Genomic DNA, 21,078 nt, shown 5'->3' with positions numbered 1-21,078 from the left:
TAGATACTAAATATTTGGAAGCTGCCAATACAAAATAAAAACTGCATCTTTTTTGTACATCTGTCTTAGCTTATAAAAGCAAAATAGTTTTAAAAACAATACTGTGTTCCATATTTATTCCAAGCACACCCAAGGGTCAAGGACCTATCATTTCATTTTAATAACGAATCTGGTTTACGACTCAAAACTGTAATTATTTCCAAATTCAGCTTAATCCATAATTTTTTGGCTTCTTTCATAAGTATAGTACAGTTTATCCAATATGCTATTTATTTTCAAATTCATATTTTCATATCAACTGCTAGGTCACTGAGAGACTAAATTTCTAAAGCATCAACCTATGTAAACCCAATGTTTACTTTCAAAGGAGGCTCTCTTCTTAAGCAAAGCTTTTAAAATTAGTTTAATACAAAGGTTTCTGAAAGAAAAATGCATAAGCACTTTTGGCAGTAGTTACTAGAATTATAATCTCTACGTCTCCGTGTCTCTCTTATAACAGTAGCTGCCTTTGGCATTTCCAATTGCATTTATATTGAAGTCAATGACTATGGAAAGTGTTTACATAAAAATAAACAGAAGCAGAGTTTTTTTAAGGCTTGAAAGAAAACTTTTAAGACCTCAAAATCAATGTCAAATGTCAAAAAAAAGAAAAAAGGTTGTAATTCAGTTACCAATTACATTACATACTTAAAAGTACATACACCTACTACTGTATCTAATGACTATAAAAATGCTAGTGTAGCAGCACTCCATATCAAATACTCTTTATCACCTAGAAATGACCTGTTATCAACTGCTTAGGTTGTCTCTAGATTCTTTAAAAATTAAGGGTGCATGTGACCTGGGAGTACTGCTGGGGTTTGTGACCCTTTCGTTACTTCTGCTGCCATGCACTGCCAGACATCTATAAGAGAAAAACATCTTCTGTCTCTTGTAAGCCCACAGCATAAAAAATTCAAAGAAATCTTACTTTTTATGCCATTTCCAATGAAAAGCACTAAGAACTAAAACTGACTCATGCCAAATGCATATCACTGAATTGCTGTGATTTCTTAGTCTCAAGTTTGCAACACGGAAATTATTTATAAAATGTCAATTTTAGCTCTGGAAAAGAAATTCCTATGTGTATGTACATTTTCTTTCTTCATCCTTGGAGAACTGCTTACTGTAGCTAGAGATCTGTAGTACAACTTCAATATACTGGGAGAAAAGGGGGATGGGGTGGAACTAGCATAATGTATTTTTTTTGACAAGTGAAGACATGCATCAAAAAATGCAAACAGTAAGTTCAGCAGGATTTTTTCTGGTATGCACGTAGTCGGTCTGGTATAGGTATCTAAACGCTTGAGACACAGGAGTCAGAATCCTGCCTAAGTTACAATTGTGGTTCTTCAATGGCTAGCTCAGCGATCCAGGGGTAAGTTATTTACGCTCTCAATGTCTCCATTTACTCATGAACGACACCTCACAGAGTTGGTGATAAGATTAAATAAAACGTATGTGTACTTGCCACTGTAGTTCTTAGTGTTATTAACTGTGGCAGTCACAGAGTAGCCAGCTCAGACCTCCTTTCAGACAGAACCTGCTTCAGAGAGCATCGCTGACTCACCACCTCCACATGCTACACCTTTGGATCTTCTGGGAGTTCACCCTAAGTCATGTTTTCCTTGGGCTACTCCCAGCCAATGAATGAGTACCGTGGCGGTACTAGAACCTAGGATTACTCTAAAGGCAATTTTATCTCAAGGACTCCCCATCAGTCTGGCTGAAACTTTCTCAGAAACATGTTGTAGTCTGGTATTTTTCCTACCCAATTCTACCTTTCCTTTTTCCTTCTACAGGGTCAGACCTGTACTGCTGTCTGAAGGGTCTCCCCTTTATCCATCACAGGTGCTTACCATAATAAATCTCTTGCACAACTAATCCCATTTTGGTACCTGCTTCTTGGAACACCCAAACTGACCTGGTAAACAAGGTAGAATACTGCTACTACAACAGTGTTAAAGTTAGAAGAAAGCTACTCCAAAACCAAATCAGAATTATAAATTTGGCATCCGCAGGCACTTGACATATGAAAACATCAACAGAAAATGAGGGAGAAATATTGAAAAAAAAAATTGAATGTTTATTATTTATTTTTGAGAGAGAGAGAGGGAGGGAGGGAAGGAGAGAAAATCTGAAGCAGACTCCAGGCTCTGAGCTGTCAGCACAGAGCCCGATGCAGGGTTCGACCTCATGAACCACAAGATTCATAATCTCAGCCGCAGTCGGATGCTTCACCAACTAAGACACGCAGGTACCCCAAGGGAGAAACATTTAAAGACCTCTATTTCCTTAGGAAAATTCCTAATTAAAGTTTTTTAAAAAGTATACAGTTATGCTAAATATTATTATCTCTTTTTAAAAATGACAATATGCCTGGAATCTTGACACTCCGGTATAACAGATATTTCTAGATTGTGACAAATAAACACTAAACTTAAAGACTGAACTTCTCAGAGGACTATTAATGATACAAGAGACTATCATCTCTGGGTCACTGGTCTGATATCAACTCAGAGTACCAATTCTATCTGGTGGCTACTCACCCACAGTCTATATTAAATGAACAAGTGACTTCAGATTCCTTTCTGGTATCTGAAACTAAAGCAAACTAAAGCAAACTAACAAACTAAAGCAATATAGTCAATATGCTTCTTGACAGTTCCACAAAAAGGAGAGAAAGAAAAGACTTTAGAGACTAAAGGCTGAAGCTCAACCATGTTAACAAGACGGTAGGGCAGGTGGATATGAGGAATAAAGGACTTACATACACTTCTTGTGCTGTACTATCACCTTCAAAGAAAAATGCAAACATATCCTTCACACTGCCATCTCTCAATAGGAAAGGTCATTTTTGTAAGAAAAATATGTAATGGTTAATACTTTGTTGTGTATCATTTTCGTATTTTTATTGAGCTTATTAATTAAATACTGTATAGAAATTATCTTGTTTAAATCTCTCAACAACCAAGAGGTAAGTATTAATATTCTCAATTTATGGATGAGAAAATGGAGGCTCAGAGAACTTGGATAAATTAAATGAGGTGACACAACCAGCAAGTGATACCACTATGATCTGTACATACACAACACGCCAAAGTCAGTACTCTTCACCACGAGGCTATTTGATATAACACTTTCTCCTATCACAAAACAGGAAAAGACTACTCTGAGATCAGTTACGACAGCAGCTTTGTGTGCTACTCACCATCAAATAAATATCCATTCCCCAGGAGAGTACCTGGCATACATAATATGGTATAGAATAAACACCTATTAAAACCAAGAGCTCCAAGGAAAGCATTTTATATAAAGTTTTATCATTCATGTTCATTCTTCCTCAAAAAAGGGTCATTATCTATAAATATCTAATCACTATCTTTACAAAATATATACTTCCCACCTCCTATCACTGATCAGTTTTGAAATTCATAAAGTACTCTTCCATGACATACTGAACCAAAAAACCCAAACATCACCAAGTACTGACCTACGTTTGGAATAAAAACTGCATACAGTAAAGCAATTTGGAATGTAAGAAGTGGCACTGGGCATCTATTAATTAGCTTCCTAGTCATCTAAGAATAATCATTCAGGAATCAACTATGACCTACAAAAGTATCTACCCCCAATGATAAGAACATATTAAATCTATTAAAACTAAGTCCCGGGTACAGAAACATCCTCACAATTAACAAGGGCTAATGTCAAATCATTTCAGTATGATCTTAAACAATTACTATATATATGGGTTATGGAAAAGCTTCCCCTACAAAGTTATGATTTCCATTTGCTGGCACAATACTGGAATTAATAACGGGATAGATCTTGTTCTTCTCTATGTCTCCAGTGTATGCCTGGGACACAGTAGTGATCAGGAAGTACCTGTTAAATCAATGACCAAGGATCTTTAGAGTGGGGGAAGAAAAGTATTCAAGAATCAAAAGTCAATAAATAATATTCTTACAGATAATGGAAAGAGTTTTAAAGGTTGTCCTATACCTTTACTGAAACAGCTTAATTTCAAGTGGATTTATATCATCCAAAATGCATAATAAGTACTAAACAATAATAAAGTAGGTCAGAGACTACATTATTAATACAGGAACTATAAATTAAAAGAACTATACTAAGAACTGTTAGTTCTATATAAGATTTATGTTTCTTAGAATTTTAAACATAAAACTGCCTTAACATTCGTAGCTGACAATTTCTGATTATATCAGCTAAATAAATATTGTAAACTATTAAGCTTGTCTATCGGGAATACTGTAGGCACATTAGCACCTATAATTTCTTAGGTAGCCTCACAAATTAAATCTGAGAATTTTATAAAACTTCAAATTGATAATAAGAGTGTAAAACAGGAAGCAAACAAAAGATAATATAGTAACTAAACTTGTTCCAAGAGTTGGATGGGTATGCTCACAGAGCTATATTAGGAGTAGAAATAGAATTTTTATGTGTCCTATTTTCTATTTTTCTCTTGCAATCTGGAAAACTAGATGAAGGTGTGTGTGTGTGTGTGTGTGTGTGTGTGTGTGTGTATACAATCTGAGATTAGGACTATCCAGCCCAAACTGACCCTTATGGGATACCGATGAAAAACAAACAAACAAACAAACAACTTATGAATAACAGGTATTCTGCGTATCTTTCACTATCTTTAGACGGCAAATAGCATGTTACACATGAACTCTAGCTCTGATTACATTACACAAAGTTCATACTCATCAAGGCTAATATCTATGAACTGGCTCACTGACCTTATCAATCCCACATTTCACTTATTTAATAAATGACTCTGTAACCAATAACATAAAAATTACTAAACCTCATAAAATTAACCAGTTTTTTGTATGCTAAAAGCCAAAACTGGTAATGGCTGGCTGACCACTGACACATTCATTCTTTGATTTTATTTTATAAACATTTATGAAGAAAATGATTTTTTTTTCCAAGATACTACATAAATTCCCAGATATGAAAACATTTCCCCATTGAAAGAGGCCCCAATCTTGTAGGGAAGATAATACGTAGGCAGATGAACAAAACAATTTTGGGTGCAATACATTAATCACTTGAAAGTTTGACTGCATTTCAAAGGCCAGAATTTTAATGTAATTATTTTTCTCTTCATCAGAATGTCTTAGAGAAATATGTCAGAAAAATAGTAACTGCTCAATAAAAGAATCAGCTGATTAAGTATTCTTAAATTAAGAAATACAAAATACAGGGGAAGTTTCCATTTCTTTTGTAGTCATTGCCTTCATCTTCTTAAAATGAGCAAGTCAGTTAATGTATAGACTTGTTCTTAAAAGATTGTCAGAAATATTCACATTCCATATTTTTAAATATGCTAGTTGTAAATCTCTTTAAAAAGTACCAATTATTTTAACCTTCAGAATATAATGTCACTTACTGCACATCTCCTGTATGGCATGCACACCCTACTCATTACATAGATCATTTCATAATACTATGAGACAGGTACCAAAACCCCTGTTTTATAGATGAGACAACTGAAGTTCTAGATTCGGCAACTTGCTCAAAGTCATACTACAGAGAGGAGATAAAGAGATAAAAATGGGATTCGAATGCAGGCCTGATCCCAAAGCCCATGCTCTTCATTACTCTATGCCCTGCCTTTATGACAATAAGAAGAAAACGCTAAAACAAAACTATTTTTGAGTAGTTTAAAATCTCCACCATCTTAAAACTTCTAATACAAAATTTCTGGATAAGTAAAATATTTGCCCTCCTTACCCTGAAAAAGACAAAACCTTCTAAATCTCTTGAAAATAAAAGGTAAGCTCTTATGTTCATTCCTTAATTCTTTCCTCCAATATTTGCATTTATTCTTCAAAGTCCTATCTTTTTTATAAAATGCTGACTAAAAACAACATCATCAAAAACTGTTCATTTTACATTCTAACGTATCCGTGAAAAAGCATGAACAAAGAGGCTAGGTATACAATCTGGAATAGAACTGTTTCTACATTCTCCTCCAGAAGGTACAAACTTATCTTTTCTGAGTAATGTGCTATCAAGACTCAGTCCAAGCTTCATTTACTTTGTGCAGCCATACCAATTTCTTTCTAATTTAATTTCCATTTACTATGTTTGCTATGCAAGTACTACTTTATTGCATATTGGCACATATAAGGTTCCAAATAAGTATCTGCTGGATTATTTCTCTCTAGCAACCACCTTAATACTTAGTTACAGAAACAAAGCAGTATCAGTATAATTTGTATTCTACCAGTATGCAACATAGGGTTATCAAGCATATAATTGGCAGAATGTTATCTGGCTCACTAGTGACACTAAATGTATAGGACTTATCTTCACAAAAAGACATTTTTTAGAATCATTAGCACACAGGCACATCAGATGTACTTAAGAAATCCCTGCTGATAAACAGGATTTCTGATCAGAGTAAACAGAAATTTCTCAAGAAAACCCAGCCAGTGTGAAGATTTATATGGACTAAAGGGTTATGAGGGTTTTTTTTTCTCTTTTACTGTTTTCAAAATAGGAAACAAAACATGGAGATTGTTAACAGCAGGTAACATCTGAACATTTTTACTGATAGGAATTGTGATAAGGAAATAGGTTCTCAAAAGAAGTAATAGTTGCATGGTAGTTTTATGATTTTGTACAGTCATCATTCTTTTTGCCCTAAGGACGCAGTATAATCATGTTACAACTTCGAAATTTGCTGCTGGATCAAGTCCAGTTGTGGGCTATATATTCAAGACAACAAAACTTTAAGCAAGAGGCTGTCACTTTATTACTTGAGAACTGAAGTTTAGAATATCTGAATATGCGTATTTTACAAATAAACTAAAACAGATTTTTAACTATTTCACTGAGAAGTTTAGAGTGAGACTCACCAATAATTTCTATAGCTTACTCTCCATTTAAATTATGCATGTTATTAACATTTTCTACCTGTATCATTTTTAAACACTTACAGGATTACATAATATACAGAATACTGTGGATTCTTTATCATATAGTGTATTTTATTATTTACGTAGGTCTCAATGTTTGGCCCTAGGGATGTCGCAAAAGCTGACAGGAACAGGTCTGTCTAAATTGTCTTTTTTTTTTTAATTAACAGAATACTGTATAAGAAAAATCAATTAATAAATAACTACTATAAATAGTACAGGGAACTGTTGAGAACTTAGACAAAATGTGTAGCCCCTTACCCTGACTTACACTGAGGGAAGTGATACCTATCCAAATAAGTTAAGAAAGGGTGTGGTAATGACCTCTGGTACTCAGTTTCCAATTCTGTGTTACTCTAATTATATAGTCCGTAACTGTCTAATATTAAAGAGCCATTAAAACAGTTTGAGCTCTGAAATTTTATAGACCTGATTTGTATCCTTGTTCTGCTGCTTAATAATGCTATGATTTTGGGGGCGCCTGGGTGGCTCAGTTGGTTAAGTATCTGACTTCAGCTCAGGTCATGAACTCACAGTTCGTGAGTTCGAGCCCTGTGTTAGGCTCTGTGCTAACAGCTCAGAGCTGTGCTGACAGCTATTTTGGATTCTGTATCTCCCTCTCTCTCTCTCTGCCCCCACCCCCCCACTTGCACTCTCTCTCTCTCTCTCAAAAATAAACATTACAAAATAAAAATTAAACAATAATGCTATGATTTTGGGTAATCTCTTTGACCCTAATTTTTTTTTTTTACCTTTTCATTGATAAAATGGAGTAATAATACTGCCTGTATCCCCAGAATTACTAAAGAATACATGAGACAAGTTGAAAATTTATCACCACAATACCTGGCACACAGCAATAATTCCATAAATAAATATACAGTCAAGTCACTATAAAAGGAAATCAAACATTATGAATTAATGAGACTACAAAGAATTAGTAATTACCTCATCACTCAAAAACAGATATTGGGATTTATGAAAATGAAAATATAAAATATACAGGAAAGAGGTATTAAGTGAACAGAGACTCAATGTGAATAATTTATATATAGATTGTCATTTTAACTCTTGATCTAATCATTGTTTTGCTAAATATTTTGACAGCTTTGATAAATCACATGCAGGGAAGGGGAGAGGGAGAATCCTATGTTACTCTTGTTTTTTTTTAAGTTTATATACGTAAGTTTGGCTTACAGTTTTGAGAAGTCTTGACACTAAAAGAACCATAAATTATAACCAAACTCAGACATCCTACAGATGAAGTTACACTATTGAGAAAGAACTGGATCCTTATTTCAGGTAATATTAACTATACGAATCTATGTTGGGTGCAAGAAGTGATGTGAATCATCGATGACAGATACTTATACTCTATTTTTCAAAAATATTTTTTATGACATGTAAAACTAGACAATGATACATATGATTTTATAAAGTAATTTTAGATATATTATTTTGAAAAAATAACTACATTTACCATATGACAACAGTCCTGTCATGCAAGTGTTTTAATGAAAGTCATTCTTTTAACATGAATTATGATTAATCAGAAATAAACAATGCAAATACCAATGTTATATAATACCTAAACTAGGTTTAGAAACTAAAACTGACATCAAGATACTATAAACAAGACAGAACTCTAATTATACTTAAAATTAAGCTTCAATTATCTTTTGTAAATATTGTGGTGGGGGTACTTAACTGGATAACTGTTATATTTCTAAAATAATAATTATTACTTAAATGAGTTAATTGTGAGTTATTAAAAAGGTACCGTATCAGAGAATTAAACTTAGGGAAGTATCATACTGTATTTTAATTCATAAAACTAACAAAATTCAAGGATTTAACTCCTTTTATCTGTATTAGTTAAATAAACTGAAATACAGGTATACAGCAAGCATCAGAAGTGATCCTCTTTGAATTATCTACTACATTGGTTTCTATTATTATTGTTTTTGTGGCTAGTTTCCACCTCTGAAAAACTAAATCACATCTAATAGGATCATGCTTTAGGGAAGACCTCAATTTTTATTCGTCATAATGATAGGATGTCAGAAAGTGTTCAACTTCAAATTCAAAACAGATAAAAACTCCACGTTTAATAGCCATATTTAGTTTGTTTGAGCTGGTGAGCAGATATAAATGTAATCTGCAATACTAGCAAATTCCAGGTCTGACAGATAGCAAGCTAATATTTATTTTTAAGTGCTCTAAAAATTATTTGTAAAAGCTGCATAAAAAGGATTCCATAAATGTATTGTGATTTTAACAATTATTCTACACTACAATGGAAGTACATGCTCAAACAAGACACCTCAGCAGTATTTTAAAGCAGTAACCACCTAGCCAATTTCTGTATGTTCTGTAGTTTTTCTAATCCACTCTCCCTGTGGTTGAGCAAAATCGAATTGCCTCTCACATTTGCAGACAGCTCTGTGAAGGTGATAATAGAGCTGCTCCCTGCTGTCATGAGGCAGGAAATAGGAAAATGGCATATGGGGCTAGAAAGAAAGAAATAAAAAAAAGAAAGAAAGAGAGAGAGAACGAAGGGGGGAAAAAAGAACTAAACAAGAACAAAAGATTTCAACAAAGAACAACTATAACCCAATATGCTTTGCAAGTTAATCTCTTTTCTGAATCATTTAGCATATTTAATCATTCATCTGCGTCCTCACTCCAAAAATGCGAATGGCTGATACCAAGTCTTTGGGTCAAGTTTTCATTGTCTAAAACATTTGGAACATCCAACTCCAGAATATGTTCTATACAATGTCTGCAAAACAGAGAGTCTTTAACTAGAGACATAAAATGTTGTGCCAATCCCAAATTCACCATTTTAAAATAAAGGAAGATAAAACAATGTTTACTAAAATAATAATAAAATGTGCATAGCAGGCTTTTATGTGGTTTAATGTTCCTAAATCTATGAAATAAAATTAAATTTAAAAATAAACATGTATGATTAGACAATTTTAGCTGATTAAAGTAGAAACAAATCTCCAAATAGTTATATTGTTAATTATACCAAGACACATTTTTCGACTTGTACAGTTTTTTGTTTGTGTTTTTAAATACACAGGTTTTTTTTTTTTTCTGTGTGTGTACAAATCCTGCTCTAAACAAAAGAAATTTTAATCTAATGTATCTGTAAACAGAATGTGGCAGTAGGTGCTAATAAAGATAGAATCTACTCTACCTTTCCTTTTACACTCTGAATGGGATCCACAACCACTGCCACAGCTCTCTCCGACAAGGCTTCAAAGCTCTGCTGAGTGTTGATATCCACACCAGAAAGCCAACAACCAAAGCCAGGGTGACTGTGATACCAACCAACAACCATCTCAGGCCTGAAACAAAGAGGGCATTCAGCAGTTCAGAACAGAACAAGTAATACACATGTATGCTATGAAAAGAAACAACACACTAACAGGGTATAAATGAAGAAGAGATGAAAAACACACAGGTGTGAAAAAGCACCATTAGAAACATTGAAATCATACACCATATTATCCAGAAAACATGGAAATGAATAAGCATGACAAAGGAGTGCTATCATTAAGAGATGCACATTAGCAGTGGTAGATACGGCTTTCAGTTTTTCACCTTGTTACCACACTTTCTCTGAGCCAGTTTTTACCCTTTCAGCATTCAAGTAAATATCTACTCTTTAACTCCTTAGCTCTAGGAATAGGATTTTCCAGGCAGAGTACATTGTTAACAATGGACACCAGGATCCACTGTTGTGAAAGGATTAAATATCAATTAAACCAGCAGTAGAACTAGGAACTCAGTCAAAAACCAATTTGCACTGTTCTGCTCAGCTGCTGAGCCTTTTGCTAACATTAATTTTGAAGTTTCTTCCACAGTAGAAGAATTTGAGCAAGAGAATGACAACTATTGAGAGATTTAATCTGGGGAAAAACTTGAAAAATATCTAAATTCTACTTTCTCTGTCTTTAAAAATCATATGCCTAATATAATTAAATAGCCAGAATCTTATTTAGTCCCAACTCTCCAATATATGGAACATACAAGCTCTTTCAATTATAAATGACCAGACAGTAACTCCATACGCTGAACAGGGAAGCTGCAGCCCAAGCTTACTATGTGATGGTTGAGAATTTTAACATGAGGCAGTTTTCTCATTGGCAAATTTCTCTGATTCTAAAAGAAAGAGATACTAGATAGGTAGTACACAGGACTGACAGTGATAATTTACATTAAGTACATGGCTTTTTTTTTCCAGGTATGATAGTCATAAACATCCAGATTTTTGAAACACATTTCTAAAACTACTTCCCATTATTCCTTTATAAAATTAGTTAGAATACTTACCTTCCTGTCTGCTTCAACATATCTAACATTTTGGCTTGGAACACTGGATCAACTGCCTCCACACTGACACCCTGGGTTAGACAAAAAGAAAAATAACTAGCTTTTAGAACTGTGAATAAATACCCAGAAACCTTTTTTTTTTTTTAACAATCTAAATGAACAAAAAGCTACCAAAAAAAAAAAAAAAAAAAAACAACCAAAAAAACAAAAACCCAAAAACCCCTATGTATATTATTTTGGGATGCCAAAATAATTTTATAGGCTTGGATACTCATAATTGATTCCCATTTATGTCATTCAATTATCAGCCATACTTTAATAAAGCTTCTAAAATTGCCATTTACCAAACTGCTGTTAGCTAATGAGTTAAGTTTTGGGGATCCTTTAAGAGTTTATGGCCATGGCTATGCGCGCGCGCACACACACACACAAAAAAGACCTATCTTGGCAAGCATAGTTCCAAATGCCATCTCTGATACCTGATTAGCATTATATTCCTTCCATCCCATCCAAAGTTCTACAACTATTCAGCTATTATAATAATCAATAACCTAAAGACTTTTTGTTCCTCAGCAATATAAATACTCTGAAGAAGGATAACAGTTTATGAATTTACCAGAGTTGTTTTTGTTTGTTTTGCAGGGTGGGCTGGGAGAGGAGGAAGCTGAGTGAGTGCTTCAGTAAGAACTACTTGGTAGATTAAGTGCTTGGAGGCAAATATATACTTTTGAATATCATCTCAAATATAAAAGCAATCACAAATAATTCTTCATTAGAGATCTAAAACCAAGTCTTTTAAATGCTGCATTGTCTTGCTAGTTCAAAAGATTTTTAGAACATGGAAGAATTAAAGGCAATCATGCCATCTCTCCAGTGATAGATCAGTGCCATTATAACTCCTACAAGGTTTTCTTCTAACATCAGGAATTTAATCTATCTCAATAAAGCAGTTAATATTTAAGCACTTCCTTCCCACCAAAACAAATGATATTTTGAATCTTTTTTTTTTAATTTTTTTAACGTTTATTTATTTTTGAGACAGAGAGAGACAGAGCATGAATGGGGGAGGGTCAGACAGAGAGTGGGAGACACAGAATCCGAAACAGGCTCCAGGCTCTGAGTTGTCAGCACAAAGCCCGACGCGGGGCTCGAACTCACGGACTGCGAGATCATGACTTGAGCCGAAATCGGACACCCAACCGACTGAGCCACCCAGGCGCCCCGATATTTTGAATCTTAATAGAGAAAGCATCCTCAAGAACAGGGGTATGCCTATAGGCATAGGTTGCCTATAGGTGTTTTTTGTTGTTGTAGTAGTTGTTTTGTTTTGAACATTTTTAAAGGGGGTTTAAAAATTAAAAAAAAAAAATCATAAGAGTAGGAGACAGAAACATGTTTTTACAGAAAGTTTGTTAACTCTTGGGCCAGAAGAAAACCTTTGTAATCTACTACATAGAATGAACACAAAGATCAAAATCTTCTATTTCAAACTGTCAAACAAACATTTAGAAGGAAATGATATTAAAACTTAAGAACTCTTTATTATAATTGATAAAGACCACATATAACAGAAATACTAGTTAATTTTGTTATGCTTTTCAAATTCTGACATGAAAAGATAAATACAAGTAACAACAGCCTAAGACATAAATCTAAATTTTTAGTTAACATGCAGCATATCTCTCTATATCCAATTGTACAAAATAAAGACAAGGGATAGCCAGGTGGACAAAATCAGCAGATCTAAATTTTGGAGAAGAACTTGTGTATTTTTCTATATTTTGCATCATTTACAAACACACTACTATCTGTAATAACTACTCTAAACAGTCTATAAAATGTATATATTACACTATTTAAAAATAGAACTTGGTTTTCTCTATTATCTACTTTGTTGAAGAATACTTACAGTTAAGAGTCTCAAACAGAGCAAACAGCTGTATGACAACAATCTCTTTAATCCAGATATTTTACAAAGCTCGATAAGAGAAATGTTGAATATTAGGGGAAAAAATCCATCAGAAAAATATATATGTTATATTTTTCTAGGCAAACAGATAAGAATATGTGTACAGTTTTTTGTATGAAAGGTAGAAGAGTTACTGTTTTTTGGCCACACAAATCCAATGCATTACATAAAATACCAAAACAAAATAAAAAGCTTCCAGAGAGAATAATACAATGTATTCTAAAAAGATAAAGTAGATGACTTCCAAAGTTTGTATGTAGTATATGCTTCCTCTATAAAGAAATTACCATACCTGGGCAAAAGAACTAAAGTTTGCCATAGTTTTTTGGTTTCATTAAATTTAACATTTTGAATAGGAAAAGCTTAAGAGTCATTTATCACCATCTATAATAAAAGGGACCATATTTCAAAACAATAGGAACAAAACATGAGGACTAGATAATGTATCTGAATTAAGTCTAAGAGAGTCTCTAAAATCTGCTGAAGTGTTCAATTAATACCCTACTATTTTAGCAATTAACATAAATCTAGGATGCTATGCTAGTTAAAGCTGAAAGTATGAGTAAAGGGATTTAATGCTAGCATCCTTCAGTTTGTGGACCTACAGGGAATTCATGATGCATTCAAAAGATGAATGACTTAATTCAATGCAATCTAGATATTTCTATCATTAATCTTATGATGGATTTTTCCTATCAGGAAGAGAAAATATAATATGATGAAAGTGATTTTGCATAGGAAAAGGAAAGAGAAAAGAAACACATTTACTTACAGCAGGCAACCATAAAAAGTACTCACTGTTCCTGACTGTGGCATAGCAAACACATCAATCACTCTGACGGTGTAATCATCAACAAATTCTCCAAGCATAAGACCCATAACTTCCATTGGAACTCCAGCACGACCATGCTTTAACATCTGTAAAGAGAACATAGGTAGATACGAAGCTTTAAAATCTTTGGTCCTTTTTATTTTTTTAATAACCTAATTTTGCTTTAGTAGAAATAAAAACACTCTTATTATAGATGTACCTAGAACAACAGCTTCCGTTTGAGGATTAACATTAACAAATATTCCCAACTAAAAGACAGAGAGTGAAAGCAATAAAACTCTCTAAAGCAAGTAACTTTCAATACTTACTTTTAACAGTGCAAGGGAAGAAATATATACTTGCTCTGCTGTGTCCACTGCAGGAGCATCTGTGGGTGGCCCCTAGAAATAAGCACATCAATTATTATAAACACACAGTTTATGAGTTTAAAATTAGTTACATGTTATATAAACTTGATTGTTTTTAAGAGTTTTGGGAAAATATGTCAAGTATCCTTTTAGTCGGGTACAACACAAATAATCAAAACAACTTTGCAAATATCAAACCTGCTGGCAAAATAAAACAAACTTAGTACTCAGGCAAGTGTCCAATGGACATAAAGCTTAAATCTTCCAGCAATGCTTATCTACCTCTGCTACAAAATGACTACCATGCACCAATTAGCCATGTTTCTTACCACAATCTGAGACTGATTTTCAGCTACGGACAGCATGTACATTTAGGGCTACGGGATCTCTGCAGATACGTAGATGTAGTTGGGGATAGGGGACAGAAGATTTCTAATCCCTAGGTGAAAGAGCTGTGAACAACATACTATGCACTCCACCTGATGAAGTTATTCCCCTCCCCAATACAAATTTAACACAAGTGCACCAGGTGTGAACAAACTGGTTGAGACTGCTGTAGCTAATATGAAAATACTTTTAAAGGGAGACTACTATCTTTAAAACAAATGTTACCATTAATCTTACCACAGGTTAAGGGACACATTATGCTCTCCCTAAGGATTGTGTCTTCTTCATCAAAAGTAACAAGCCTCTTTTGACTCTAACATTCGGAGACATAAGGTAATTTATATAGGGTCATTACCCTCAAGATGACTACAATCTTATACATGTATTTCTGCACACAGAAAGCTTTATTGTTTTTTAAAACTGGCACTTGGAGAAATTAAAATGAGATGTGTCCTATAATTGTCAGGTTCTGTGTTGCTTAAAGTTTCCTTTCCTTGACAATAACTCTATTACAAATTGTAAAACAAACATGTTAGCTACCCAATTATAAATCAATATTCTATCTTGCTTTTATGGGTTTACTTACTAAAATTAAACAATTACTTCACTTGTTACATTTCAGACTTGTAGGTCTATGTGTATTTTGTGCTTCTTGTCTATTTGCTAAATGCTCTGATTTTTCAATTTTTATTTTTTGGTTTTGTTTAAAAGCTCATAATATTTGCCAGAAGCATAAAGTTCTATGTATATTTTCTCTAAGTATAAAAACCACATACAAAAATTATTTGTTTCTTTATGTAGAAAAGGGTGAGAAAAATCAAATGCCTCTAATTTTATTTAAAATATTTATTTGAAAGAGAGACCTCATGTGCATGTGTGTGCATGCGAGCGGAGGAGGGGGGGCGGGGGGGGAGAGATGGAGAGGGAGAGGGAGAGGGAGAGGGAGAGGGAGAGGGAGAGGGAGAGGGAGAGGGAGAGGGAGAATCCCAAACAGGTACCACGCAGTCAGTGAGGAGCCCAGTCAGTGAGGAGCCACTCACTGGTCTCATAATGAGATCATGATCTGAGCTGAAATCAAGAGTCAGACACTTAACTGTTTTAATAATAAAATTATTAAAAATCTTATTTTTGGGGCACCTGGGTGGCTCAGTCGGTTAGGCGTCCGACTTCGGCTCAGGTCATGATCTCGCGGTTCATGAGTTCAAGCTCCACGTCAGGCTCTGTGCTGACAGCTCAGAGCCTGGAGCCTGTTTCAGATTCTGTGTCTCCCTCTCTCTCTCTGACCCTTCCCCGTTCATGCTCTCTCTCTGTCTCAAAAATAAATAAACGTTAAAAAAAATTTTTTAAACCTTATTTTTAATAATAAATGTCAGAAAATAAACTTAAAACCCAAAATGAATTCATCTATTATCACCTAATGCAGGTTTACTGCTTGCCTTTCAAATAGATAGGAGTCTCTTTCAGAATGAAAACTCTTAAGCTGAAGTGCTGTCATGCCAAAACATTTGTTGAGATCATCATATAAAACATGATAATTTTGTTGATATGATTCATTCATCTAAGAAAGTAAAGAAAGTTTAAGAAAAAAAAGCGAGAACAGTAGTAAGTTAGCCATGATGAGAAGTCTTAGGGAAGTATTCATCGAAATTGTATTCACAGAAATTATTTCCTGAATCCAGAGCAACTTAAAATTTCATATGGAAAAAAAGAATTTAAACTGGTATCTAGGCTACAGTTTTTCTGTTTAATGTTTGTTTGTTTGTTTATTCATTTATTTATCTGATGTGGGAGACACAGGGTGTGAGCAGGGGAAAGGCAGAGAGGAGGGAGAGAGAATCCCAAGCAGGCTCCACGCTGTCCGCTGTCAGCCCAGAGGTGGATATGGGGTTGAATCCCACAAATAGTGAGATCACGACCTGAGCCAAAAATCAAGAGTCAGGCACTTAACGGACTGAGCCACCCAGGGATCACTTTTTTTTTTTTTTTCCTTTTAATACAGTCCTTCTTAACTTGCCAGAGATGATTAAGAAAAAAAGGAACAGGGAAATAAAACATCACACCATCACCAAAATATATTATTGACAAAACCCAGAAACTACCCCTGCTATCAATTAAAAAACCAACTTTAATTTGTTTAACATTTATATAACCAGTACACAGCAGAGGGCCTAGCACATCATAAGAACTTAGTAAGTACTGGTTGAAAAAAATGAATGAATAAATAAACTAAGGTACTGCAAGCCAATGCAACAGAAATGAAAAATACCCACTAATTACTCTCTGAAAGAGCACAGCCATAAGCAAGTAGATATAAAGACCATTACCTCCTCTTTCACTGTTTTCTTCTGGTTCAGAAACATACTAACAGAAAACCATGCAGCTTTTTCTCTACTGGATGGGAGCTATTTTTTGAGACTGTAGTCAGTGATTATTTCCTGTTACTCTTCTCACTCCGCTACTATTCTGTTTCTTGATCTAGTCAGTGACTAAATTTCTTAGAAAAAAAAAACCTGGCAAGAAGTAGAAAAGAAGTAGTGGTGAACCGCTTTTTTTTTTTTTTTAAGTAATCTCTACACCCAACATAGAGCTTGAACTCACCATCCTGAGATCAAGAGTCAAGATCAAGAGTTATGTGCTCTTCCCACTGAGCAAGCCAGGCACCCCTAAACTGCATTCTTAAACAAAAAAAAAAAAAAGAGTAACCCATGGAATATACTGTCTATGAGACAGCCGTTAAGGATCTCCGGCAGCTGTGAATATCTGAGGCTATCATTTTCCCACATGCTCACCTGTCCAGAAGAATGTACAATCAGGCAAAGAAGAAAACCCAATTCAAGACCCTGGAAACTGAGCTAAGAGATTTGTATAAGGACCTGTACAACGGTAGATCAAAGATGACCCAAGTTAAGAAAAATGTGGGGCTATGGACAATATACGTACATTGTCTTTTAGCAAACACTCCCAAGGAATAGCATCCTCGCTATTCAAAGAGAGGAAAGACATCTAAAAATAGGACTCCTAAACAAAATTTTAGAAAATTATTTGGCATCAGTAGAATACAAGAAGCTTTCCTAACTTTGAAATAGAAAGTTCAAGGACATCCAAGATGAAAAGGTGAAAAATAATTAAGAACTAAAATTGCACTGGAGGAAACAAGGGTAAAAATAAACATGACAAGTTTAACTCACTGATACAGAACACAAAAAAGATAGCTCAGAATGTAAAATAAAAAGTAAGAGATGAAAACTACAAGAAATATAATGATAAGAGAGGACAAAGGAGCTGTAAGCTAAGAAATACGGTTGTTCCTGAGGCTAAAACAAGAAATAGAAAAGATCAATAAGTAACAGTAAGGCTGAAAAATTTTCCTGAATGAAAAAAAAAAATTTCAACTTTTAGATCACTAAATGTCAGGCAATAATCAGCGAAGAAACTATTATACCTTGAAAAGTCTTAGGTAAATCTTAACTACAAGGATAAAAACAAAATATCTAAAAACATGAAGGTAGAAAAACTAACCTTATGAAAAAATGCAACTCAGGTTGACTTTGGATATTTCTCTGCAACATTAAGTAGCAGAAAACAATGAAAGGAAGTTCCCAAGTTTTAATAGAAAAACAATGTGAGTCAGAAATTTTATATTTCAAAAATGTCTTTAGACCCACAAATATGTTACTAAATACACAAAGACTCGGAAAATATAATTCCATGTATCCTTCTTCAAAGAATTTCTTGAATAAATCATCCACTTCAGGCACCACAAATTAAAATTAAAACCTTAAAAATGGAAAAGCCATTACATTAAAAAAATCTGTTAAGATTACTGAGAGTAGTTAAAAATACATATAAACGTAAAAACAAAAACAAAAACAAAAAACAGGTTCCAAACCACAGATACTGTCCAAGTAACTATACAGGGCAGTGGAAAGAAATGAAATGTACAAAATTCTCTGTTTCACATATATGAGGGGAAAAAGAAAAAGGAATCTGTTTAAGTGATTTTGACTACTAAAGAAATATGGATTAAAAAGTCTTCTGAACAACCTTAAAATAACCACAATAAACATTAAAACTGAATGTACACCTTATAAAATCACTGGAGGAAGAAAAGCAGATATAACACTGACAATAAAATAAAACAAAACAGTAGGGAACCAAGAAGGGAACAAAATAAAAACAGTAAATATAAGATCAAATATACTGGCTATGAAAAAATATAAATGAATTAAAGTCCCTTGTCAAAAGCCTCTCATAACGTTTAAATTGGAAATTCATGGATATACTACTTACAAATAAAAATTAAAACGAAACAAAGGACTGGAAAGATTTGTTAGTCAGTGACATATCTGTATTTCTTTTTGTAAACACAGCCATAATGGCCACTATGTTTTACTCAGCTTGCCTTTATCCAGCAATGCACTACAGTAATAGATTTCCCAGTATTAAATCAACTTTCTACTCCTGGGATAAACGGTTGACGTGATTTACATTTTTTTTTTTTTTTAGTTTTTGTTTCCCTGTTTATAAGTGAGACTAGAGACCAGTTGGGCATTTTCCTTCTATTTTTTTAAAGTTTATTTCTTTATTTTGAGAGAGAAAGAGTGAGCAGGGGAGGGACAGGGAGAGGGAGATCCCAACCAGGCTCTACTGACAGCATGGAGCCAGAGATGGGGCTCAACACCACAAACCGTGAGACTATGACCTGAGCTGAAATCAAGAGTTGGATGCTTAACTGAGCCACCCATGTGACCTGGGAATTTTCTTTTTTTCTGTTAAATTTGTCAGCTTTTGATATCATTATGTTAGATTTATAAAATACTTGTGAAATTTTACACTTTCCTACTTTCTGTGTTCTGGTAATATTAATACAGTTGACTCTTGAACATAGGGGGTTAAGGGTACCAATTTCCCATGCACTCAAAAATCCACATATAATTTTTTTACTCCCCCCCCAAACTTAATATCCCACTGTTGACCAGAAGCCTTATTGATAATATAAACAATTAATTAACCCATATCTTGTATGTTATATGGACTATATACTTTACTCTTATAATAGAGAAAAGGTTATTGAGAAAATATATTTACACTACTGTACTGTATTTATTGGAAAAACTCTGTGTATGTAAGTGGACCCGTGTAAGTTCAAACCCATACTGTTCAAGGATCAACTGTATATCCTAAATTGTCTATGTCTTAAAATTTTGGAAGAGTTCACTATTAAATATTTGGCTCTAAAGCTGATTTTGAAGCCAATTGTTGTAACTTTTTCAGTGGTATTAATAAATTTACGTTATCTATGTCTGGTATTATATTGCTCCAGTTAGATTACAAAATTATCGCCACAGAACTGAACATACTGTATTTTACTTTTTAATTATTTAATATTGAAAACATTTTTTTTAAAGTTTATTTTGAGAGCGAGCAGGGGTGGGGCGGGGGGGGGAGAGAGAGAGGAAGACAGAGAGGGAGGGAGGGGGGAGGGAGAGAGAGACAGAGAGAGAGAGAGACAGAGAGAGAGAGAGACAGAGAGAGAGAGAGACAGAGAGAGACAGAGAGAGAGAGAGAAAATCCCAAGCAGGCTCTGTACCAGCATCACAGAGCCTGATGCAGGGCTTGAACCCATGATCCATGAGATCATAACCTGAACCAAAACCAAGAGTCAGACAATTAACCGACTGAGCATCCCACTACTGAAAACACTTAGAACTAAATGTATTTCTCCATATCACATTACATCACCACCCAGATAGATTATTTACATTAAAAAAATCAAATTATAAAATCTGGATAAAAATATTGGTGAAGGGATCTTCCTAATTCATTCTATGAGGTCAGCATTACCTGCTACCAAAGCCAAAGACACTACAAGAAAACTACAGGGGCTTCTGGATGGGTCAGTCAATTGAGCACCAGGCTCTCAATTTTAGCTCAGATCATGATCTCACGGTTCATGGGATGGAGCTGCACATCAGGCTCTGCACTGACAGCCCAGAGTCTGCTTGGAATTCTCTCTCTCCCCGCCTCTCTCTGCCTCTTTCCCACTCCCTCATTCGTGCTCTCTCTCGAAATAAACTATAAAAAACCAAAACCAAAACCAAAAACCTACAGACCAATATTTCTTACAAACACTGGTAAAAACTCCTCTACAAAATACTAGCAAACAAAACTTAGCTGTATATGTAAAGGATTATTCTACAC

At 34.3% G+C, this 21,078-nt stretch overlaps 1 protein-coding gene across 2 annotated transcripts in view; it reads right to left on the bottom strand.

The window, feature by feature from the left end:
- The window catches only part of PSMD14 (proteasome 26S subunit, non-ATPase 14), a 97,905-nt gene that overhangs the window by 30,042 nt on the left and 46,785 nt on the right, over nucleotides 1–21,078 (bottom strand). For both annotated transcript variants that reach the window (XM_015082816.3, XM_053215163.1), the window contains exons 4-7: nucleotides 14,452–14,523; nucleotides 14,110–14,229; nucleotides 11,343–11,413; nucleotides 10,204–10,354 (exon numbers count right to left, since the gene is read on the bottom strand). In XM_015082816.3, the coding sequence (XP_014938302.1) occupies nucleotides 10,204–10,354; nucleotides 11,343–11,413; nucleotides 14,110–14,229; nucleotides 14,452–14,523 (414 nt within the window). The remainder of the gene's footprint in view (nucleotides 1–10,203; nucleotides 10,355–11,342; nucleotides 11,414–14,109; nucleotides 14,230–14,451; nucleotides 14,524–21,078) is intronic.

Source organism: Acinonyx jubatus, chromosome C1 (genome assembly GCF_027475565.1).
Source record: "Acinonyx jubatus isolate Ajub_Pintada_27869175 chromosome C1, VMU_Ajub_asm_v1.0, whole genome shotgun sequence".
In the NCBI taxonomy this organism is placed as follows: Eukaryota; Metazoa; Chordata; class Mammalia; order Carnivora; family Felidae; genus Acinonyx; species Acinonyx jubatus.
The sequence above is the reverse complement of the archived record's forward strand: the minus strand, read 5'-3'. Positions and strand labels throughout refer to the sequence as shown.